The sequence below is a fragment of the Nesoenas mayeri genome (genome assembly GCF_963082525.1).
Source record: "Nesoenas mayeri genome assembly, chromosome: Z".
In the NCBI taxonomy this organism is placed as follows: domain Eukaryota; kingdom Metazoa; phylum Chordata; class Aves; order Columbiformes; family Columbidae; genus Nesoenas; species Nesoenas mayeri.
Genome location: NC_137542.1, coordinates 57,453,205 through 57,479,032, shown reverse-complemented (window position 1 = coordinate 57,479,032; position 25,828 = coordinate 57,453,205). Strand labels below are relative to the sequence as shown.

At 36.0% G+C, this 25,828-nt stretch overlaps 1 protein-coding gene across 8 annotated transcripts in view; it reads left to right on the top strand.

The window, feature by feature from the left end:
* Nucleotides 1-25,828, top strand: part of NIPBL (NIPBL cohesin loading factor) — a 153,935-nt gene that overhangs the window by 92,804 nt on the left and 35,303 nt on the right. For 6 of the 8 annotated variants that reach the window (XM_080362076.1, XM_080362077.1, XM_080362078.1 and 3 more), the window contains 5 exons: nt 6,008-7,600; nt 20,998-21,180; nt 24,060-24,257; nt 25,175-25,246; nt 25,333-25,422. In XM_080362076.1, coding sequence (XP_080218202.1) covers nt 6,008-7,600; nt 20,998-21,180; nt 24,060-24,257; nt 25,175-25,246; nt 25,333-25,422 — 2,136 coding nt within the window. Of the gene's footprint in view, nt 1-3,342; nt 3,601-6,007; nt 7,601-20,997; nt 21,181-24,059; nt 24,258-25,174; nt 25,247-25,332; nt 25,423-25,828 lie in introns of those variants that run through there. The other 2 variants (XM_080362082.1, XM_080362083.1) reach the window with 2 other exon arrangements.

Genomic DNA, 25,828 nt, shown 5'->3' with positions numbered 1-25,828 from the left:
CAGGGAGGTTAAGTTACAGCTTCCAGTCTCTAAACAAGTGTAGGTGCTTGATTATACTTTTTTGGAGTTCTATTTTTGTTATTTTCTAGTCTGTACTGTATTACTATAGTTGACAGTATATAATTAGTTACCAGACATCCTTAAATACAAAAATTCATAAGGTCATGTTTCATTCTCCCATTATCCTGATCACATTATTATTATATTTTATAAAGCAAGCAAAGCTAAAAAACTAAAACAAAAATTAAGGTTCTGAAGTCTCCTACACCTTAAGGCATGTCAGAGACTCCAGTATCTTTCTGTGTTTTGTCCTGAAGGAGTTTGGGCATCCCTCCTGATGGGCTTTCATTTTTGTACAGTGACCATAAGTTTGATAAAATCTCTTATGAGGTTACTAAAAGTTAGCAGCTGTTTCTGTTCAGATTCTTAAAAATCTGATCTTCTGAACTGCAGCAACTGGAAGCCTTCTGTGCTCTGATCTCAACTTCAGAGACTTTGTTCTGTAACGCTTCCTATACCAGGATCATTACTCTGCTTTCTTAGTTTCTTCTGTAAGGAGCAAGCAGTGAAAATAGTTTTTGACCTGTGTTTGCCGAGTCTCTCCTTCAAGAGGAGGACCTACTACTGTGGGAAACTCGAAAGAGTTCTTTTTGGTTGTTCAGTTCTTTGTTTATTGAAATGTGACTTTGAGGAGATGTCGGGTGAGAGCAAGCTCTCATGGTCAGTAATGCTGAAAGTTCATGGAGTAGCAGAAAGATAAGAATGGATATGTGCCCTCACTCCATTGGTAGGTCATCCATCAGTACCATTAAAGTAATATTAAACCCCCTTTGTACCCAGATTAGATTAATTGCTTTAGATTTTTGTGGTCTACAAAATACTGTTAGGTGGGGGACATGGTGCTTTGATCTGTGAAAAATAACTAAGAAAATAAAACAGTTGTAAGTAAACATAAATTTTGTTATTTAGTTATCTGCTGAAAATTCCTAACCTTGGCCATTAGCTTAAATGAGATAAGCTTGTAATTGGGTCTCTCCTGACTTCTCTCTGATGTTAAAAATGGAAGGTTTGGCAATAAGTAATACCTGCTTAGGAATGGTATATTTGGGTTAAATTTATTTGTTGCTGATTTCAATAGTTCAAATGAGTGGAGGCATATCCCAGTCACTTCAGAAAAGTGCAGGGCTTCAAGATACAAGACTTTTAATTGTTATGCTTTAAAAAAATAAAGTTTGTACTTGAATCATCAAAATAGTTTGTCCCAAATTCAGCATTAGAGGATCAGGCTTCTTTGTGGGTCTGAAGAGGAGTACATTCACATTTAACCATCTTGGATATTAAGTCTTCAGTTGAGTCCCTTACAAAGTTTAAATGGGGAGGTGATAATTTCTGTTGTGTCTTCGATATCATTCAAGATAATTCAGAAATCTCTGGAATTTAGAGTCTACCAGTGTTAATAAAGTGGAGTCTTGCCATTCTGCTAAAATGGAGCCTAGCAACCAGGGATGTGGTTATTATTTAGGCTTGTTGCCTTTTCACATACATTTATATAAAGCCCTGTTTGAGTTTGCTAGGACAAGCAGTTCTAGAAATTTTTAGGCTATCATCCTATTACACTTGTTGAACGAGTTTAATCTGAGATTTAAGGCAATTATCAGGTTTGCAAGAAAACTGTAACATCAGAGACTTCAACACTAATGGTGTTCTCATTGCTGCTTTGGAGAGATTGCAGGTTAAATGGAAGAATGGAGATACTTCTTTAATACAACTCTCTTAATCCAGCTGCTGTCCCTAACACTTGCTCAGCTTCCAGGCATATCCAATTGCAGGATGGATATTCTTCAAATCACAGTTGACTCACAGTATCTGTGGTTATTCCAATGCAGTGTTTTTTTGCACAAATATTCCACAGTAATTAATTAATTTCTAAATCTGAAACTGCTTGTCATTTTAACATACGGATATTTCCAAAGATGAATGCCACAACCTGTCTCTAGGAATGCTGTTCATAAGACGACAAGTGAGAGAGAACCATTTGGAAATTCAGCTAATCTATTTTTTTTTACATTTCAAACTTGTAGTTCCTGTAAAGTTTTGTTTGTTGCACCACAGTGACCCATTTAATTTGACAGAATACCTCCTAATGTTTTTTAGAGTAAGGTAGCTTATGATCTTGCTTTGACTACCAAGGTACTGCCTTCTGGTGAGCATGTTGCAATGTAAATATGACATCCATGTGAATTTACCAAGCCAAAAGGATGTGTAAATAAGAGAATAACTGGCATCAGACTGTGCTCTAAACTGTCATAAACTTTTTTGAAGAGTTGAACAAAATGTAAAAATATTTTGGATGTATCTACATTCCTGGGCAGGGGGCAGGAGTGAAAGACATCCATGAAAAGAAAATCTGAAAACAAAGAACTTGGATACCTGATCTCTAATATAGTTAGAAAACTCTTCTCTGGCTTACTATATATTCCTTTTATTATGAAAACAGTTACAAAGCAAAAAGATCTTGATCACACTTTGTTGGTCTCAAGAGCTTGTGAGCCTACATGTTCAGAATTGTGGCAAGCTATGAATCTAGGTCTGCAGGATTTGAAAGAGAAACATTGGTCTGATATTTTGGCTAAGTCCTAGATCCTGAAAATAAAAAGAAATTCTACTGTCTATGGAATGAAGTGGATGAAGCTTGAATACTGATGCCTTGAAGGAAGCGAAGTATATTTGAATGGATATTGTAAAAGTTCCAGACTTCATCTGTTCATCAAAACCCTAGAAAGTCTTGGGACTCGTGCCTTAAAGTAGATGTACGCAAATTTAACATATGTTTGTTTGTAAAAGAGAAGACATGAAGACATCTGTTTTCAGAGGTTAATTACTCTCTCCTTGGCTCTCTGATTCTTGTTCTCATATAGTTCAAAATGAGTTCAAGATTTTATAAAGCCCTTGAAGCTGAATGGTGTATTTCATCTTTCAGACTTCCGCAGCTTTCATGGCAACTTAAAGCGTTTTTTGCTCATTTGATGGAGTTTTTTCATTATGCTCGATGAACACAGTGATAGTAGGTACTCTTCTTACCTTTTGTGCCCTAGTACAACCTGATATTTTCATATACTTGGGCCAGCCTTTTTTATCCTAGATTCAGAAATCTCATAGAGGCAAAACAGTAATGATCAAGTCTAGTTCTGAGGATCACCATCAAGATGGACTGGAAAATGAAGACATCTAGAAGTAAACTGTAACTCTGCAATCACCTTGCCATATAGGAAGAGAAAACTTTGAAGGTGTCTCTTTCTTCTCAGATAAGATGTCAATAGGTTGTGGTTATAATAACTTACTAAAACATCAATATTCAGTTGTCAAGAGAAATGAAGAAGGTACATCAGAAGAGCTCTGTATTTAGAGGGAATATGTATGCCAAGTTGTGATGTGAGCATCTACTTACATATTCTCAACTTACAATTTGACGTTTGGGATGATGAAGAGCAGCAGCATTTTGAGCCTGGTCAGTTACAGAAGTTCAAGCGAGAAAATTGGTCCTACTTGAATGGTTTTGGTTGTTTAATCTTGGAGCCTTCCGCATGAGGGCTCTGAAAGGTGAGTTTTGGTTCATCCAGCTACAGCTGTTTAAAGTGTCATAGCTCCTGGCCATCTACCTTGCTTCTATAGTAGGGGTAGCACAGGGAAACATTTGCTTGGCGCTTAACTGACTTGTTCAGCCTCCTAGGTTAATGCAGGCCATCTTCATTAGTGCCGTAAGGTTATGCCATTGGATGATGAAATGCACTTGTGGAAATACAAATGTGTATTCCCTTCTGCTACAGGTGATAACATTAGCTAAAGGAATGGGGCAGATAACAGTAATGTCTGAAAGGCTACTGCTAAATCCACCATCAGAGCTTTAAAGGACTTTTTTCAGTGTGACTGTGTTCAGATGAAAAAGCTGTCTTTTTCCTAACACAAGTTTCTCGATTTGTGTTTCTAAGAGTTACAGTAGTGAAGCAAGGTAACGATGTGTGTGGCTGTATGTGTATATATGTATATATATAAACAGAAATAGATCTTTTTATTCCAATTTGAAACCTATTAGTCTGAAAGCTTCTAGTTCATGACCATTCCTAAGACCTCCCATGAAACTCAAGGAGGTCGAAGGCCTTTTAGTCATAGGGAGAAATTTTTTTTTTTTTGTCATTACATGAAGGTTTAAAAAAACAAATATTCATTTAAATCAGTAGTGTAGGGAAATTAATTTATGTCAGTTCTCAGAGGAAAAAAAAAATCTTCAGGCCAAAAAGCTGTGCCTTTGATATGGGAAATTTCTTTTGCTTCACAGATCTATCATAAAGCTGGCAGGCATTCCTACAGGTTTTTATTGAACTTTGGAAAGTTCCTTATTTGCAGTTGACCAGTGTCTGCATGGAGTTTATTGCATCTATCTTAAATGTTGCACATAATTTCGGAGTTTTAGGAAATTAGAGCTGTACAAATAGATTCAAGAATGAAAGTGGTGGGGGAAAAAGCCTCTTCACATTGCTGGAACTGACCATGTTACTACTTGTTACTGTATTCTGATGTTAATTTTGGAGATGGTCCTTAAAAGTTTCCATTCTTCTAAATAAGAATCCTCTATCAATATAGAAATTAGAAGTCAGATGTTATAATTCTGGTTTACAGCTTGAGAGGATGGCATTTGTTTTGGTTTTTGTTTCTTTTTTTTCCTTGGAGTTTATTTCCCTTTTCCTTGATTGCATCCTCCATACCATTCATTCTCCTGCTCCCAAAAATAGACCTGTCTCATTGCATCTGGTGATAAGGCACTACAAATGTAGGCACAAAATAAGTTATGTTTCTTATATTTCATTTATGGTCTAGATGTTTTGACAATAGATCCAGAACAGAATTTCCAACCTATATTTAGTCATTCCCTAGACTTAGTCATATTCCCTGATTACAGAGAAGGTCATTGACCTTTGTGCAGGTAGGGTGTTTGGTTTTCGTGGCAGAAATTAATTTTATCTTAGAATACCATGTTAGTAACATAAATAGGTTGTAGTTTAAATGAAAAGAACATACGCTTTTGGATACTTCTGTGTGCTTCTCATTTCTATGAATTCTACCAAATTACGGGGCGGGGGGAAGGGACACTTACTTTATTTTTGTTTTTTCTGCTCTTAATAATTTTTTAGTATAAACTGAAATGCTTATTAGAGGATCAGGCTCTTGACAGTACATAAGATTATCACTGAAAATTTTATTTCATCCATGAAAAACGTTAGGGTTGCAAAGGGAAAATACTCAAGCTATTAAGTGTGTAGTGGCCACCCACTAATACATGTGTTATGGTGTAGACTCCAACTTTTGGTATACTGCTTTGCTTCAATAGAAGCATGAAGTGTTGGAGTTATTTTAATAATTTTTGTTTATTGTTTGTGTGTTCCCACTCTAAAATATGTCTGACGTTCAACTGATGGACTGAACAAAGAGGGAGAACCTCTGTCTTAGGCATTGCAGATCCTTGCTTAGTTCATGCATAATGAAGCAGGCTGAATCTGCAGAAGAGAATCTTTTTATAGTAGTATTCCTCAAGAAGTAGTTGTGGAGGTGTACATTAAGATCGTGTTTGCAGACTTTTGCTTCAAGCATAATTGATTAGTTTGGATTTTCAAATTATTTTTTCTTGAAGGTGGATTCGGTTGTTGTGTATTGCAGCTGCTGTATTAGATGGCTCTCTTGGGAATTACACAGGGATTTCGATTTCATATGTTTTGAGGGTGAAGTTTTTTTAATGATTAATTGGCACCTGTTGTAGACTGACAATGAATGATAGTCTGAATAGATGAAAAAGTATTAGCTAGAGAAGTTTTATTCTTGATTTTAAATTCAGTGGGGTTTATGTGTTGTGCATATATGCTGGGGAGGATTATTTGGTGGGGTGTGGACATGCTTGCTTGGTCATTTGCCAGTCTATGTATATAATTTGTGATTTTTCTTTTTTAACTTGTAGATAAGCCTCTGAAGAAGCGAAAACAAGAAAACAAACCACAGGAGGCTGGAGGTGCTACTGGAGGGAATAGAGCAGCTTCTCAGGAGACAGGTTCTGCAGGAAATGGGGCAAGACGAGCGTTGATGGTTAGTATAGATCTGCAGCAAGCAGGAAGAGCGGACTCTCAGGCAATGGTAACTCAGGATTTGGACACCATCAAAAAACCTGAAGAAATTAAGCAGTATAATGACGGGTTTGTGTGTGTTCCCCAAGAAGACGCTGTTGGAGTTCTTAAATTTAAACCTGAAAACCATCCTGAGATTTTTAGGAGAAAGTCAGACTTCGAGGGTCAAAAGATGGATATCCCGCAAAATGAAAACAGACAAATGGAATTTCAGCAAAATGAGAGCAGACGATTGGAAAGTAAACACAATGAGAACAAACAGTTAGAAGCTAAACTTGAAAGCAGACAAATGGAAGTGAAACAAAATGAGAACAGACAAACAGAATCAAAACAAAACGAGAGCAGGCAGATGGAGATGAAACAAAATGACGGAAAACAAAATAATGGCAAACAGGAAATAAGGCAGAGGCCAGAAACACCGAAACAGAGGAGTGAAGGCAGGCCCGAAACACCGAAACAGAGGAGTGAAGGCAGGCCCGAAACACCAAAACAGAGGAGTGAAGGCAGGCCTGAAACACCCAAACAGAAGAGTGAAGGCAGGCCTGAAACACCAAAACATAGGCATGATAATAGGAGGGACTCCAGTAAACCATTGTCAGATAAGAAAATTGAAATATCTAGGAATAAACTAGATGTGAAATCCGATCCTTCAAGAGTAAAACCTGAAAGTAGAGCTGATCCAACAAAACAAAGGCCCGATGGGCGTTCAGTTTCTGATACACCGAGGCGTGACCATGATAGCCTTAAACAAAGATGTGAGGATAGGGGGGAGTCAGAGAGATACAGAGCAGATCCATCCAAGGTCAGAAGACCTGAATATTTGAGATCCTCAAACAAAAATGAACATGAGTCTAAGCATGGTATTAAATCTGATGCTTCAAAACCTGAGAAATTTGAAAGGAAACATAGGCATGAGTCTGGTGAATCAAGGGAAAGGTTTTCTTCTGGGGATCAGAAATCAAGACCTGACAGCCCTCGTATTAAACAGGAATGTAAAGGGGATTCTAGTAAATCACGACCTGATAAACCTGGTTTTAAGTCGCCCAACAGCAAAGATGAACGAAGGACAGATGGTAATAAGAGTAAAGTAGATAGTAATAAAGCACATGCTGACAATAAAGCAGAGTTTCCAAGTTATTTGTTGGGGGCAAGATCTGGTGCATTGAAACATTTTGTCATTCCAAAAATCAAGCGTGATAAAGATGGAAATATTACTCAGGAGTCAAGGAAAACTGAATTTAGAGGTGAACAGAAGGACAAAGTAGAGAAGATTGGTCTAGTTGAAGATCTAAATAAAGGAGCTAAGCCTGTAGTTGTACTTCAAAAGCTTTCTTTGGATGATGTGCAGAAATTTATTAAGGATAGAGAAGATAAATCAAGGGGCTCTTGTTTTAAACCTAACAAGAACAAGTCATCAAAATCTAATAAAGGTAAGATTTTTTTTTAATATTAATTGCATTATATCTTTTACACTCCTGTTCTTTTAGATTAGCTACTTCTGTGGTTAGAAATGAAACATGGACATTTGATAGTCAGTTTATATGCTTGCTTATATGGTAATTTTAAGGAACAAAGTGAAATGCATCTGCAGGCTTCTTGTTATTGGAAACCTTGCTATAGTGTACCTGAAATTATTTATTTTCTGCAGTGCAAGTACCTAATGTTGGAACACTTAAATAAATGATCTTAAGCTGTACTTCAGCTATATTAGTTTAACCTGGTATTTTATCCAGTAAAACTGTTGTAGATGTGATTTAAATTGGTTTAAGTGTGTCTGTATAAGAACTGATACTACTGTAACTATATATAAAGGGTGAGTGCCATGGGGATGGTGCCAGGCTCTTCTAGTTGGCAAACAATGATAGGACAAGGGGTAGTGGGATCAAGCTGGAACACAAGAGGTTCCACTTAAATTTGAGAAAAACTTCTTCTCAGTGAGGGTAACAGACACTGGAACAGGCTGCCCAGGGAAGTTGTGGAGTCTCCTTCTCTGGAGACATTCAAAACCCACCTGGACATGTTCCTGTGCGATCTCACCTAGGCGTTCCTGCTCCAGCAGGGGGATTGGACTAGATGATCTTTTGAGGTCCCTTCCAATCCCAAACATACTGTGATACTGTGATACTGTGAACTAAATGAGTATAGCTGAAGTGGTGGGAAATACTTTGTATACAAGCCCTAAGATTTTAATATTTTTAATTGGAACTGAAAGGTGTTTTTCAAAGGCATGTTTTGACATGATGCAATAAGAACACAGTTACAGAGTGCCATCTGCTTCTTTTACACTATAAATACAGCTCTGGGGAGCCTCCACACTTGAGGCTGTGTGACCATAAGCTTACTTAAAGGTTCTGTCTTCAAGAGAGCGAATTCAGGCTTCATTGTCTCTAGGGTCCATAGTATGCAGAAAGAGGAAAGGAACTGGTAAACAATTGGCTGGCATTTTCAAATTAGTCATATGGACAGCAAATAATTCAGGATAGTTTGTAATATCTGGTGGATTGTCTCATCTACAGATTTCATACTTTTTAAATAAGATTGCTTTCTTTGGTGCCATAAGTTTCAGTTCTTTGGTTTCAGACTTAAGTAGATCATTTCACATTGTGAAATCGATGTTGCTAACTGGTCAGGGCTCCTTTCACTTTTAATGTTTACTATTTCAAGCATTTAAATTTCCTGTGTAGTTATGTTCATAGACATATCATGTCTGAAAATAGAGAAATGAAGCAGTAGGGCAGAGCATTTCAGCCGTATGCAGGATGATGTATGAATGCGGTTCCAGGTATATCATTAATTTGAGATTAAAATGTTTTCTTATGTAGTTGATCTGATAAGAAATTACCTAGAAATTGTCTTTATGAATGTATACCTGTGGTTATGTGCATGTGTACAGAGGTGATATCTGTGTAATGAATTTATTGTGCTATGTCTGTTCTTTATCTACTAACTCATTTGTATCAACTCTTAAAGACTTATTAATTCAGGATGCGTATTACTTATTTGTAAAATATTAGCCTCCTTGTTAAATATTTTCTCTTTATTCTGGAAATACAAACATTTCCCTTGTCCTTTTTTGAGATACAAAATAGGCAAAAATTCCATTTTAAATAATGGATATCTAGAGTTAGACATACAGTTATTACATCCTTGTCGTGAGTTTAATCTAAAGATTTTGGATTGGAACGTTTATGTTCTTGATAGGAAATACTAAAAATTTTCTGATGGAACTCAGGTCTGTTCTCAGAAGGATAAGTTTTGAATTCACACAATTATTTGTGCAGAAAATCAATATTTTTTAGAGCTCTCAGAACCATACTCAGTGCATGTATTCTTTCTAAAATGTTCTGAAGTACTTTTTTGTATTCGCTGTTGTATGTGGTTAGTTAAACGGAATATTTTAGTAGTATGTAAAGGTTTTAATGACTCTTGTCTGATTGGCATGACTAGTAGCTGTGCCACATGAACAAGGCATTTATTTTAAGATCAGGTTTATAACTTTTCTGCAATGTTTTTGTGTATTTTTTTGTTTTCTAAAGTCATGTATTTCTTACATACTCTCAAATTACTTGGGACATATTTTCCAGGGAAAGAAAATATTTGAATTAAATAACAATCTATTTGCTATTGTATCCAGATTAAGGTTCTTACAATGGTTCTAGAAAGACGTTTGTGGAAAGAATGGTGTTGTAATTATATTTCTCTTACAAGCCAAGTTTTGAGTGTTCAACCAGGCAGATATGGGAGAAAGTGTCTTTGAACTTGAGATATTTCATATGTATTTTTAGTTGTACATTTTTTCTGTTCAGCTTCCTGGTGACTTACTTCCTAGGATATATTATGCTAAATAACTAGGTGAATGCCAATGTTTGAAAAGGTTCATAATTTAGAAAGGTGTCTCTTCATAAGCCAAAGTCTATTTGTCAACAGCTGACTGATATAGAAACTATTAATGCAGTTGCCACCATGTCTTCACTCCACCTGAGAGAAAGTAGTGTTCACTATTTAACTCTGTGCCGTTTTTAGTTATAAACATTTTAATACGCTAGTAAATGTGATCTCAATAAACATTCTCTATTTAGTTCATCCTGTATTTCTCTTACTAGATTGTAGCAAATCTTTTCTAGTGTTGCCTTTTAGCATCATTATTCCACATCTCACATCCTTCTTATTCCATATAGCTTAGTGAATTTTGCTTCATCTTTCTTTATTTTACTTCCTTGTATTTCTTGACCTTCATTTTTGCTTTTTCATCCACTCTTCGCCCAAGAAAATGTCTTTTCTTGGCTTTGTCATTCATAACATCATTCCTGCAATTTATCTGGATTCCAGTTTAAAATAGGATTAGTTGAGCTAATCCAAAGTACAGTTTAGGTAGTCACTCAGTCTTTTCAGCCTTTTCATTATGATGTGTGTTAAGCTAAAATTAAAGCTTTGCAAACTGAAAGTCTATACAATTTCTACATTGTTTCAGTAAATTTTAAATTTGAAAATCATACCTTCATTGTGGGTGTGGACAAGCCTTGAACTATATTGCAAAAAGACAAAGTAACATTTTAATCCAATTTTACAGACAGGTTTAAAATTCTGTTAATATATGAATGGGAGGGATAGCCAAAGCGACTTTTTTTATCTCTCTCCTGATCTTTGGGCATTTATCTGAAAGATTTACTCTACCTCAGATGAAAGTTATGGATTTTTTAAAAATAGTATTTTCTTTAAGGGGTCTTAAGATGAAATTTTGTGGCCTGTGGATCAGAATAAATTTTATTGCTTTTTTCTTCTGGTTTGAACATTTGTGAATGCCTTTTATCATGGTTTTAATGCAAATATATGTTGTTGGTGAATCCGTGAAACTTTTCCCTTTGAGTTTGTACCTGCAATGAGGAGGTCATGTTTACTATCCTTGCTTTCCAGAGCTTCACAAATACCATGTCTGCTGCCTCTTAGAGCTGTACTGATCAGCTGTGTTGGGAATGGGAGCTTTTAACAGTTTCATAGTTACTGTGTTCTGACCAAGGCAAATTTTACTCGTATTTGTTTCATACTCTAACAAAGGAATGAGAGAAGCTATAACTGCCTGTACAAGGAGATGTCTGAGTTTTTTAATGTTTGAAGTATTGCCTTTCCAAAATAAACATCATGTATGTAATGCAAGTTGTAGTTCTGGCACAAATGAGTGTGTGTGTTTTTAAGACTTGTGCAAAAACACCTTTTGGGTCTTCCAGTATCACCAACAAATAGTTTGTTGTTCAAAAAAAAAAGAAAATCTGAATGGTATTCCTTCATTGTGTAGATTGTCTAGGATATCATTTTCTGTCAACACAGAACTTGAAACACAGGTGTTTGTTGCTCACTACAATTCTTTCTAAATACACTATTTTTTCTGCTGCTGTGAAATTTGAGTCAAGATTTGCCATTTCTTCAAAGGTGTTCCTCATACATATTCTTACAGAATCATATAACACCAGGTTGGAAGGGACCACAAGGATCATCTGGTCCAACCTTTCTTGGCAAGAGCACAGTCTAGACAAGATAACCCAGCACCCTGTCCTTCTGAATCTTAAAAGCATCTAGTGTTGAGGAACTAAAAAATTTACTGCTTAATCATCTTCATGTCACAGAGTTAAAACAATGCTGCTAGATTTTTCTGTGTTCTATGCTTGTGTATTTTGTTGTGTTTCTGTTATAGTTTGAAAAGTCACCTGGAATTAAAAATAAAAAACAGAGCTTTTATTAACTGTAACTTGGCATTTGTGTAACATGGTAGTCTGTAGCACTGCTGGAAACAGTCTCACTTCTGAAGCAGCATAATCAATAAATGCTCATTGCCTAGGTAGGAGTGACAAGAAAGAGAGTATTCCAGGATGAAAAGCTGTATCCAGATTGTTTTGGGTTCGTGATCCAATTTGTGATGCCTTTCACAGTCTCCTAGTTAGCACAGCAGAGCTACTCACAAATACTTTCTGAAACAGCCGTCCACAGTTTCGTGGACAAAAAGGGAGAATCGGTTTTAAACATTTGTTTAAATCTTTCGTGTATAGGACTCCTATAAGGACAAAATTGGCAAACCAATGTGGATATTCATACATTAAGCAAATTTTAGACTTCACTCAAATTTATTTCCAAAAAACCCAGTCTCTTGCTGCTGAAATAGTCATGCTGTTGTACTTACTGAAATCAGTGGGGCAAACAGCTGTTCTGCAAGAAAATAACTGAACATAGTCGTAGTTTGAAAAGTATTACAGGCATTGTTTAGTCAAAAGACAAAACCAAACTAAGTGTAACCTCTTAAATCCAGTAGTCTAGGAAGATCTCATTTCTCTAGCATGCTTTTCACCCAAATAGATAGTTCCTATTTGCAGGGGTTTTTTTAGGTGTGGCATGTCAGTCCTGTCCCAGAAAACTTCTTGGGATTTGTATGGGCATTGTACCTACTCTCTTGGGCATTCATTTTTTTGCTGCCAGTTTTTCAGAAGTAGATGTTGGCTACACTGGTATTGGTAGGCAGCAGGAATTGTGCCGTTGCACACTGGAATCCTTTCTTGTGTTGATCTGTTAGCAGTAGAGTAAGACACATTTTCAGCTCAGCGCTTTGCCTGGAGGCCACTTTAGTCATTTACTACTTTTGTTTTTGCAACTAAAGTAAATATTCTGATTCTTGCTCTCTTAATTGTTAAGTTTTCTCTGGGTAATAGGAGTGAACTTTATATTTTACACATCTAGTTCTTAGTAGCAGTAAATTCGACCAAAGTCACTAGTTTCATTGTACTTTGGTTCATCTGAAATACGATGCTTTGTCTGCAGATTTAGGAGTGCATTGTTTGATTAGTTCATATTTGAAAAATTACTATGAACAAATTCCTCTGACAAATTAGGTACTAAATTTCTATCACGTGCCAAAGTCTTAAACAGCCTTTGGTTCCTAGACTTGGATGCTTGATCAGGTACCTCTTACTTCTGGGAATAGCTATGGCTATTTTACATAAATCATTTTTGCAACAATGCATTACAGTAAGTAAAAATGGGGGCCAGCAATTTGTCTTACATCACTTAAAATACACAATGCAGACCTGTTCATACACCCAAGTGTCTAAATGTGGATGTTGTTTCTTGGCTTACGTGCAGGGATATGTGTTCAAAACTTTTTGTTTGAATTTTCTTCTAAACAAAGGGTAAATTTGGAAAAATGAAAATAAAGGAAAGCCTCACGTTTGCTTTTGATAAAATAGCTTCTCTGTTGCTTGATATATTCAGCTGTTATATGTGACTGGTTTTGTGTCAGAAAATTTAAATTGTTTACTTGAAATTTGTAATTCATTTTTGTTCTGTGTGAACATTAGCAGTGAACAGAAAAGGATGAGACCGTTTTCGTTCTTTAAACTGCCAAACTGTTGTTTGTATCGATTAAGGGATCCTTAAATATACATACTGCTTCATTACCTTCCGGGCACTTTCCTGTAGTATTTTATGTTAAAAGTTAAAACATCTTTTATTGTTGTTGCTAATGTAATTAAGTTACTTTGAAGAAGGAGAACAGGAGTATTTTCAAAGAAAAAGCCTGAGAATGTTTCTGTGATAGAATAAAGAAAAAACAGATCTTCTTCATGACTTTATAGTCACAGATCAGATGTAAATAATGGCATTTGTTTTATTTATTCTTTGCAAAGATCTTGATTGTATTATATTTCTTATATAGGAGCTTTTCTTTAATGAGAAGAAAAGTTGAGTTGTAATTTGATTTTATTTAATTAAGGCCTTTTTTCTTAGGTGAGACCCTATCGCTCAGTTTTTAAGTTAATCTGAATGCATAGCTGGGAAAATCCATCAATCGTAAATTTCAGATTCCAAACATTAATAGTAACAGAAAATTACATTCTGGGTTTTGCAGCTCTAAAAAAACATTGTAACTTCTTAGTACAATAAATTGAGTTAGCTTAGATTTCAATGCATATTTTCAAGAGCAGTGACAGCAAAATCTAAAAGCAGTGTTCCAACACTGATTCATAAAAGTGAGGGGTTTTGTGCACCCCTGCATTTATTTCAATTCCCAATCTTGCTCCATTTCACTCTAAGTACCAGGGGGTTTTTGTGAAATATCTTGCAAGACTAGGCTACTCTAGTATCTTTTTATGAACTTCTATTAAAAAAAAAAAAAAAAAAAAGACAGTGAATAGCAATAAGAAATAAAATAACTTATGGCTACAGTTGCCACAGCAATCAGGTAGCTTTAAGAAGTTACTGATACCAAAGTAAATATGAGTTCTCTTGGCATCCTCGGAGAGTGCATGCTGGATATATTCCCTGCTCTCTGCCTGGATCTTTCAGGATTTTCTTGGAATTATCTTACCTCCATCAAAAAATGTTTCTTGCTTCTGAGAGTATTTTGTACTATGGTAAAACTATTTTTGAATCTGTGCTACTTAGCTGTGGGCAATTATGACCTCTGCTGTATAATGAAATAATTCTATTGCTGTGTCCAGATTCTTCTCTGACACACCAGCCTGGCTGAGTCCCATTTTTCAAGATCAGAGCTATGGACTGCGATATAAGCAGCAAGTCTGAACCTCTTCTTTTGTTTAGCCCAAGGCTGGGAGTCTCTGCTTTGTGCCAGTATTGGGACAGATGAGGAAAAGTGATTTTTGAAAGATGTTTTCAAGTAGATCCTATGGAATTATATAGGATACGCTTCTGGCTGACACTTTTTCTCTCTCTGTTGCCAAATTTGTTACAGCAGAGAATCCTGTGGGCACAGTCCCTTGGGTGATAGTGAGAGTATCTCAGTCTCCTACCCTCTTCTGACATATGTATGTGCAAGCTGAGCTCAGGAGTTATCCCTTCATGGATATTGTCAAAAGTTGAGGATAAGGGTCTCAGTAGAGGGTTATATCATGTTTATAGGATGTAGCTGTATACCCTTCCATAACCTTTAAGGCAAAAAATGGGAGAAGAGGAAAGCCACTGGATTAATTGCACTGCTTCTCAGATTATTTTCACCAGCATTCATTTGATGACTTTTTTTCAGCTGAAGATATGCTGTTGAGATAAAAGTCTTCTGAGCAGAGGTACTTTACTGATACCTTGATTTCCTCTTTGAGAAAAGGATTGCCATTTCCCTGTGCTTCCACTTCTGTTCTTGAAAATTTTCAGGGCATAGAATTATTTGAAGGAGTGTTAAGCTGGTGGGAAAGGGACTTTGATCACCAAGGACTCTGAGCACCATATAAAGAACATAGTGGAGCATTTTAAGGGTGAGCCTGCTGGAAAGGATATAATTGAATTTGCACACCAAGAAACAGCAAAAAAATTTTTGGCTTTAACCAGTAAGCTGTCCATCAATCACAGTCAGTCACGTGGCCCTTTGCACTGTAGTGCCCAGGTGCTATATTGTAACAGTACTTAACTGTTCTAAAGGGGTGTTTATTTTCTAGATGTGCAAAGTACTTTTATCTCCTCTTTTTATTTTAGTTTTTTATCTAAAATAGGACCTTATCTTCATGAGTGGTCATAATAGAATTAAGCTGTGAGTCTGTGCTGTTGTAGTTACAATGACATGGCTATCCAACAGGAAGGCAGCACTCTTTTTATGTAGTCAGAGTGCATTTTATTTGATTTAGCACAGAGTTTGAAAGTTGTTTGAGCTTATCCAGAAATAAACCTTTCCTTTCTGCATATACGTCTGACATAGGAGGTTTTATCAGTGTAGTTGTAGTGGTGACCAAAAATTACTCGAGAAAGTTACACATTAAGCTGGTGATACAGAGGGGAGGTACACACAAAAGTGCTGGAACATCCTCTATCACATGCTCAGGGACTATATGTAAGGAAGGTGAGCTTGGCCTCTGTGGAATAACAGCAAGATTGGATATATTAGTTATCAGCAAAATGAGTCCGGAAGCAGGTAGTGTCTTCTGTGACAAAACAAAAAGAGGAAGAGGAGGGCAAAATTGAGCTGCAGCTCTAGATTTTATTTTTAATGTCAAAATGAAGATGTGTGGCAATTCACAGTTGTAGAAGTTCTAGAACGTGGGGAGCGGTTAAACTTCAATTTCTAAATGCTGAGAAATGCAAAGTTAAGATTGACGTCCTCACTTCAAACAAGTGGCGTTGTTCCTTCTTAGACCCGTGTGAGTTCTTTCATATGTTTTGATAGTTGGATAAAGTTGCATTTTAATATCAAATATAGAGAGAGAGATTACAAATATGAAATTGCATTAACTGTAGTTTTGCTTCTTACAATCTACTGGCATATAGAAATGGAAACCACAACATTTGTGGGAGGGAGTTATGCAAAAGACTTCATTAACATAAACTTCAGTTTTGAAATGAACTTCAGAGACAGTTCTCTTGAAGCACTTGTTCATTTGCCACAATAGATGTATGTGCAAAGTGTGCATTTTGACATCACAAGGATTTTTAAAGTAACCATGTAAGCAAACTGATAAGAACTGTTTCCACTGTATTATCGGTCTCTTATAGTTATGGAAGTAGCAATTTGGTGTTTAGATTTCTAAATGTATTTGAATTTTGATGGCTTATTAGTTCATAGGAAGTTGCACCAAAATATAAACTATACATCTGTTTTCCACAGTTTGGAAAGCAAAGATAAGTCATTGCTGAGCAGATAATAGAGTTTATTAGTGCTGGTTTTGATTTTATGGCAGGAATGGCCCTCTGATCTTGGACAGCTGACCTAAGGATGAGCAAGCATCATCCCCCTTACAGTAGCTGCTTGTTTGTTTGAAGTTGTTATATCAAGCCAGGGGAAACTAATATGAACACACTGGTTGTTGTGTCAAGAAATAATTGTGCTGTCTGTATTGAGTGGATCCAGTGGAAGTCCATAACGTTGTTACTTTTTTCTTAATGTTCAACCTGTTTTGAAGACATTCATCTGCCTGGATCAGAGAGATAGAGTTGATTTGCAAATTCAAGGCAAGGTGATTTTTGGATCCTTCTTAAGAATAGATATGTGAAAATATTTGCTAAAAGCTGTTCTACAAACTTCAAACTACCCATTAAGTTATGAACAAAAATCATTGCTGAAATTTGAAATGGCTCTATGCCTTTCCATTATTTTTGTAAGCCATACATGAAGAAGAGAAAAACTACATCCAGCAGATATTTGTATAAATCTTGCTACTATATACAGCAAAACCCTTTGAAAAACTTTCCAGATGAAAACAGAATACAGGAGGAGGCTCACAGACTAATTCATTTTTAGCTAAAATCCTCTGGCTGATCTCCAACTGAATTATACTTTGCCCATCATTGAGTGGTGAGAAAACAAGTATCTTGATGGCCAGTGGATATTCAGTAACAACTGAAGATTCTTGAATACCTTCTTTAAGAAACCTTTTGGTAATGGCAATCAAACAAAAACATGTTCTTCCTCCAGCAAGCAACTATTATGTAAGTCATGGACAGCATTGCATAGGTTTGGAGAAGCACTGAAGAAGTGGCTGTTCAGGTATGCCAGGGATGTCAAACCCATTTTCACTGCAGGCCACATCAGCCTCACTGTTGCCTTCAAAGGGCAAATGTAATTTTAGGACTGTATAAATGTAGGTGTAGTTGAAGGCAACAGTGAGGCTGATGTGCCCCCCGGTGAAAATGGGTTTGACACCCCTGATGTATGCAGTTCTTTGAGATGAATTTTTCTTACACTCATTCTGTGACTTGCCCTTCAGTTTTGTTAATGTGGAGTTTGTTAACATGCTGTTATTTGCAGTGAGATAAAGCTTTTGTTATGATGGTACTTTTCTTCTGGTTTGTTTGCTTGTTTGTTTGTTTCCTACTTACTTTAGAAGATGCAACAGCTTTGAGAATGGGTGTAAGTGATGCCTGAAGAACACTGTTACCTATAGCCCATTTCAGGCATAGTGTGTACACTGACTACACACACTGCAAAAAAATTAGTTATTCCGTTGATGAGGACAGCTCTTCAGAAAGCTAATGTATTGGGGCATTCTAACTTGTTAGTGAAGTTACTTTTTCCTTTAAAAACCCATGCAAACTAGAGGTAAATGTTACTGATTAAAGTGAAAATATAAAAGTTATAAAAGCTTATCAAAGAAATTAAAAAACTGAAGGTGGTCATACAGGCTTTTGTGGATGTTTTCAAGGAGGCTTGTATTGTATATTCTTTTGATTGTTTTTGAAAAGTATCCCGTAAACTGAAAAGGCATTAGCATGCATTTTATAAGCTAATGTTTTTTTCCCTGTGTTCGTATGGTGAACTGTATTCCCTTAAGTATTTCATTACTATCCTGAACAAATTAACAGTACTTTCATTATAAAATAGAGAGGTATAAAAGAAGGAAGTCAGTAGTATGTTTCTATTGAAGATTGGATTGCTGTGACTCAAAGCAATAGAGTAAAATAACTGTTAACAGGCTCTTGACTGGAGTCCCACAGTAATATCCCTGAATTTCTTCAGAAAGGATGGGGAGTCCTTTTCTGTGTATTTCAGAACTGTAGATACCTGTGCAGTCACGCATAACTCCTTTGTACTCTTCAGATTTGATTTTACAATCCTCAGCAGCTAAGGAAACTGGACATGCAGCAGACTTCCTCCAGGAAATGTGACAGAAACAAAAACTTTAAAGATAGGTTATAGAGAACTTTACAATAATTCTATTTGTTCTCTCTTCTTCTGTTCCCTGCTTTAATAAAGAAAGCTGTATGTATTCCCTAATAAAAGAAAAAAGGGAAGTTTATATTATCACCTGAAATATCTATAACAGGAAGGAGTGCAATTCAAGCATTAATTGAATGTAGCACAGGAGAACACAGAGAACTCGGACTATTTGCGAAGGAAATAAAGTTATTTTTCTGAGTATTTAAAGTAGTTGCATTTTTATTTTTTCATTGATGTCTAATTAACACAGTGGTACTTGATTGATTTTTAAAGATTGGGTAGTGTTCTAACCTGGGAACAAAATAATGAATGCGAGAATAGCTATTCCTAGGAGGCAGGAGAGTATGATTTTTGTTTGTTGTTTGGGGATTTAATGCAACTTTTGTTCCTTTACTTGTAGCTGAGTTTTGCAAAGTGTTTGTTTGGCCAGATTTGCTGTGGGCCTTATGCTCTGTGTGTCGTCCTGCTGATTTCAATAAAATTGCCCAACAGTGCATGAAACTACGAATGTGTTTTAGAAAACCAGGATCTGAGGTCACCTAGCGATTTCACCTGTAGAAATTGTGTTAAAAATTTTTGTATGTTAATTTTTCCTATAGTCTGGGGCTGGATGTAAGTGAAGACTCTTCAGGCACTATAGACATACAGAAAGACCTGAAGTGTCAGTGTGGGGACATCACCATTCAGGCACAGCTGTGCAGCATCCAGGTTACACTTGACTATCGTCCAGTCAGCTGGCGGTGCATAAAGAGGACCTGATCTGTCCGTGCTAGTGTAGTTCTGCCTGTCTTCAATCAAGTGCCCAGCCCGCAAAGAATAATTGTTACAGCAACATGGTCGACCGCACTCGAAGTGTTTTCTAGATTTTTTGAAAGCAATATTGAGAATTGAGATAAAGTTGGCAGATGGTGATTATCTAAGGCTGGCAACTTAAAGGAGAAATAAGACCACAGCACGGGGGAAGCAAGGACAACTTTGGCTATCAGTTTTATTTATGGATATTTCCCTACAAAATTGTGAATATTTTAGATTCTATGGGTTTTTTTTAAATGCATTTGAATCAGATGATTTGCTGAACATACTTCAGAATTATAGGAAAAATAATTTTCTGATCATTAGTTTCATGGCTTGTAGGCAATTATTTTTGGATGCAGATATTTGTTAAACCAGTAATATATGATCCCTTTTTAAAAAGTTGTTGCCAGAACCTATTTTCTCATATTAAGTCTCTTCTGATTCCAGTTAAAGATGTTTAAAGAGGGAAAGAAAAAAAAGAAAAGACTGATCTTGGACTAGAAGATCAAATATTAGTGAAAAAATGGAAATAAATTTTAGAAAGTTATGTGATAAAGACATCAGATAAACAAAACCCCAAGAAATATTTCTGAGTTAATTTGGCTTCCTTGTGTCAGCTGTAAAAGTTTTGGCTGCAAGTCTCCTTGATACTGGCTGTGTGTGGGTCTAATCACAGTTTCAACATGTGATGAGAATGGTCTGATGTTGTCTACCTGTTTACTTGTGTGGAAGAGAAACCTGATGTGGTCCAGCTTGCTGTTCATCTATATTAAATAAAATATTTCAGCTTTGCTTTGTTACAAAAAGAAGCAAAAATCTCAGTTGCGTTATAAAACTACTAGTAGGAGGTAAGAAAAAACTGAGGCAGAGGTTGGGATGTTGATGATTTGGATGGTATTCAGGGATAAGACTGCAGTGATTCTGCCACAGATTGTCCCTGCTTGTTGGAAGATGGAAGATTACTGTCTTGTGTACAATAAATAATGCGCATGAGACTAAACAGAACTGTTAATGATGCACAAAGAATCCTTAATTTGCCTACACGAGTAGGAAACCTGTTGAATTCAGAGCATGCACTGAAATAAGCCTAAGTTTTGTGGAACACAGCAAGGATATATTTTTACAAAGGAAACTCAACTGTTTGACATTTTTTATATTTATATACCTGATAAAATATTTTATTGAAGGTGTGTATGCAATTTATTATGTTAATTTCTAATTGTAGTCTGAACAACAAATGCAACTTTAGAAATGGCTGTAGAATACATCCACGTACATCTAACTGTGGTATTACTAGTGGATATAATGTAAGCAGTTCCTGAGAAAGGACTATAGTGTCGGGCCCTTATTTTTGTCCTTGGGTTCACTTTTACTCTTCTTACTCTCCGTTAATAGGTAGCATAGATCAGTCAGTGTTAAAAGAGTTGCCTCCTGAGCTTCTGGCAGAAATCGAATCCACCATGCCACTTTGTGAACGTGTGAAAATGAACAAGCGCAAACGTAGCACAGTTAATGAGAAGCCAAAATATGCTGAAATCAGTTCTGACGAAGACAATGACAGTGAAGAAGCTTTTGAATGTAAGTAGTACATTGTTCTGTTCTTAATGCTAAAGAAAGCTAATATTTTGCTTTTATGAAAATGTCCACTTTTTTTTTAAAGTTGTTGAACATACAAAACACATGAAAACAAGTTTGCTGTCCTTATAGCTGCTTGGCCTAGAACCCTTTTCTCCTTTTACAAGAAAAATGACTCAGATTCAGTTAAGAATCAAGATGTCACTCAAGATGAAAAGCAGATGGTTGTTAAATTTCTTTTACTATTTACTTTATGGGAAGCTGCTACCTAGATTTTATTTTTTTTCAGTTGGGCTATGGAACATTTTTAGCCAATCAGATTAAGGAAAATATTCTCTAAAGCAGCACAGAAAACTTGCATACTTTGGTATGCAAAGAAAAATTTCAGTAAAGAAATTTTAAAATATTCTTAGTTTTATTGATAAGAAAAGCAAAGGATTCCCTCTTGAATTTTTCTGATATGATAAACTGAGAATCTTACTGCACAGAAGTTTCTTAATATATTTCTTTTTCTATTATTTCTCTCATATAATGCTTGAAAAAGTGGAGTGGCTTTTAATGGCTTCTCAAAATACCATTTGCTGATCATGCTATTCCTGGATGAAGTGTTTTCAAAGGAAGAGAGGAAGCTTGTTGTTAGAATTTTCCTGTATGATTGCATGAAATTCCCGAGTGTCAGAAAATTGTTCTGTGCCTTTAAGCTAGGAATGGGTTTCCTACATACTATTAAGAGTGTGGTTAGTTTGTTTCCATGGTCATTCAGGTAGTCAACACTGAAAAGAAAACTCTTAAAGCGGAATGAATCAGTTTGGTCTGACTGAACATCTTAGCTGTGTTACCCATGCAGCGCTACGGAAGGGCTTATTACTGTTACCTGGGAATGCATCTTGCTTATAATGATCTTTTCCCAATTTTCGGGTCTTTCCACTTATATAAGAATCTTACTGAGCTTTTGTAAAACACAATGTTTTGCTTTTTAGTCTTTCTTAGGGTCAAGAAAAGACTTATTTGTTCTGCTTTTTAATTTTTCCTGTTTTCGTCCAACAGATATGCAGTGCTTATGCACACATACACATAAAAATTATAATAGAAATACCTCTACTCCTTATAAGTGAAGCAGCAAATGTCTTTTTGTTTGTTTTTCCTTTTACTGATAACTGAATAGTGCTGCTTTGACTGCGAGTATGAGATCTTGAGGTAATATGTAATCTGTCTTGATTATGGAAAAGGATTAATGATTGGTTTCATTCAGGATTCTATATTCTCTGTTTACCATGTCATATCACCTGTTCATTATGTTTATAATCTGGAACAGTGACTTAAAAAATAAAAAAGTAAAACAAATTTTTTTAAGTTGGTTGGGAATGGAGAGGATTGTCAGGAATAGCAGATATCTTAATCTGCTTATTAACCACTGTGGCAGTTGGAATTCTTAAATACAAAGTAAAGCAAATTAAGGAAAACTTTCACAGTAATTATATGTTTTAAGGTATGCTAGGCTCCTTATATGCACTCAAGAGATCTGACCATTGTTATAAACAATTCAGTGAGGATGTCTGGTTTAAAAATAAATTCTAATATTTCTCAAGAAATACTGTAGAACTGAGTTGAAGTAAAACAAGATAAAATGATTAAGACAATGAAAGATTTGTGGCAAGTAAACTGAATAGATTTGTATTGTTACAAATATGTATTTTGGAATTCTTTTGATTGTCCAAAATCAATTTTTAAAAAATCTTAAGTAATGATTGTTTTAGAAGAAGAGAAATTTCTCTGAGTGTCTCATGAACAAGGGGCATTCCATTAAATAAATGATGAGAAATTTAAAATTTATTAAACAGTGCTCATCCAATAAGTGCTAAATGTGTTATTGCGTAAATTTTCAGCAGAACTTAGAAGGAAATTGAGTGTTTATGTTCCAGATAGTCTTTATTTATGTATAAATTTATAATAACTCCTGAAATGTTACTAATACTTACATTTTTAGTCCATTTTATCTACTTCAAAATATATTTTGTAGAGTAGTGATTGTGACTAGGTGTTCCTGTGTTCATCTTATTTGCCTTGCAGAGCCAGCACAACTGTAACACATTCTGGTTTGTCATGCAACATTGATTAAACTTGTAAATTTAAAATTCTGCTGGAAAGCAATATTGAAAGTTACTTTTCTCATGGAGATTTAGCTGGAGTCAGAATTCATCCTATGGAGCTTAAATTGATTCTAAAGTGCGGAGACAGGTGTTGTCTGCCTCCACAAAATACTGTCCCATGTCGGAAAAAGAATCAGTTAATATGTGTGAAGTCTTTTCCCATAAAATATTTATTTCTTCTCCTGAACGCTCACTCCAGGTATCCAAGATGGCCTTCCATTTCTTCAATCGCAGTTAACTCTGGCCAGTTAGGCAGTGTTAGTAGCTCAAGCATCACGAATCTTGACCGTAATGCTTCCAGATACAAGTCTGATCCAGAAGCAGTACGGCTCAAAGCCTGGAATGAGTTATTACCTTAAAGACTTGGACTGCCTCTGTGCAGAAGTTCTGTGGTACATTTTCGGAAGTGGGAGCCACCTGCAGTGCAATGCAGAGCATTATTGTTGCCTCAGGTTTAATTTTGTATAGTTTTATATAAGTTTTAGAGTGTTCGCGTGTTTTACAGAATATCTATACAATACTGTTTAACTTGCAAGTCATATAATCGTTTAGATTGGAAAAGACCTTTAAGATGATCAAATCCAACTACAAACCTAACACTGTTGAGTCCACCACTAAACCATCTCCCAGGGTGCCACATCTACACATCTTTTAAATGTTTAAAAATGTTTCACTTTGAGCAATTAAAAGTAGAATCTTTGTACTTAGAATGAAAATGCATTTATTTTCCAGCTTCTCGTAAAAGACATAAAAGGGATAGAGATGAAGCTTGGGAGTATGAAGAACATGACAGAAGAAGTTCTGTTGACCATAGGAGAAGTGGTCATTTTCATGAAGGAAGGAGGACTTCTGGTAGTGGCCGTTACCGTAATCGCAGTCCCGATGACTCTGATATGGATGATCATTCTTCTCCCCCTAGCCTCAGTGATGGTAACTGATCATTTAAAAAATTTAATTTTATTCTATAGTACTAGTGCATTTTTAATGGATATGTGTCACCGTTTACTACCAAGTGACAGTAAACCATGGCAGATGCTCTCTGTTAACCCCTCACCCACCACACTAAGGAAAGGCAATAGGAGGAAAAGGGAGAGAGACTTACAAGCTGGAAAAAGTTAAAAATGCTTTACTAATGCTACTAATAAATAGAGAAAATAATACAAAATATACAAAACCAATCTTGAATTTCCCAGGGTAGTGGCTGCAGCAGAGCTGGGAGCTGGTTGTTCCGGAGGCTGTAGGGTAGGCACCCGGAAGTCCTGGGCTGGATTTCACAGTAAACGGGAAATGGATTCAGGGATTCAGAGTCTGGAACCAGGCCTCAGATCGCAGGCATGACAGGCAGGGTCCTCTTCAGATGTCAGCCATAGTCAAAGAGAATAAGACCCTCATGATCTCCCACTTCTTTAGGGTGTATGATGTGTATGGGATGGAATACTTAGTTGGTCAGTTTTAGTCACCTGTTCTGATCACCCCTCCTTGCAAATACACCCCTGTCATTTACGGGACATGCGAAATTTATCAGCAACCTTAGCTGCAATAGTAATAAGTCTAAACCTAGGTCTCTTCTGCATCCCATTGCTACTTTTATCACCTCCGGAGCAAACAGTGTCTGAAACACATGCAGACAGATTCAGAAAAGTGCAGTTACTTAGAAGAACTTAGCTGAAAGGAAAATTCACTAAAAGAGAAACTGGTCCTGTTTTTAACAAAACCAGGACAATATGTTAAATAGTTTAAAATAAACATCCTTACGTGCAGTATTGAGTACCAGTGTAAGAAATGTAAATAATTCTTTGTTTCATTTTTGAGAAAGCATTTGTTTCACTCTTTATTCTCTTCATTAGTGGCTAGAAAAATGAAGAAAAAGGAAAAACAAAAGAGGAGGAGAGCTTATGAACCTAAACTAACACCTGAAGGTAATTTTAGGCTATTTCTTTTTATACAATTTTTATTTTATCTTTTGTATATAAAATAATTACTTATAAATTTCTTTTTTCACCAGAAATGATGGATTCTTCAACTTTCAAGAGGTTTACTGCCTCAATAGAGAATATTTTGGAAAACTTGGAAGACATGGATTTTACAGCTTTTGGTAATATGTCAGAAATTTTCAAAATGTTTTCCACTATTAGAAACATAAAAACATACCAAAAAAAATTATGTCAGTATTTTTGAACTTCCTTCTTGGTGATTTAGTTGCCTGTGGTACATGCTAGGGCATACTGCATTTATATCATTTCCACCTCAAGTCATGGCCTTTACCTTTCCAATTTTATTTGCTGCTGCAGGAAGAAAATCCTCCTTCCTCATCCCTGCAGAATCCAAAAGGAGCATAAATCATAATGAGACAAAGAGTAGCCTCCTGGAGTGGAAAGGATACCTCTTTGCGATGTCATTAGAGCGTTACCTTCTGTCAGACATCTTTGTAAACAACACTAGCATAAGATGGCAATGTCTGTAGTAATGTTTGAGGCACATGATTTTGCATCTGTTGTGGC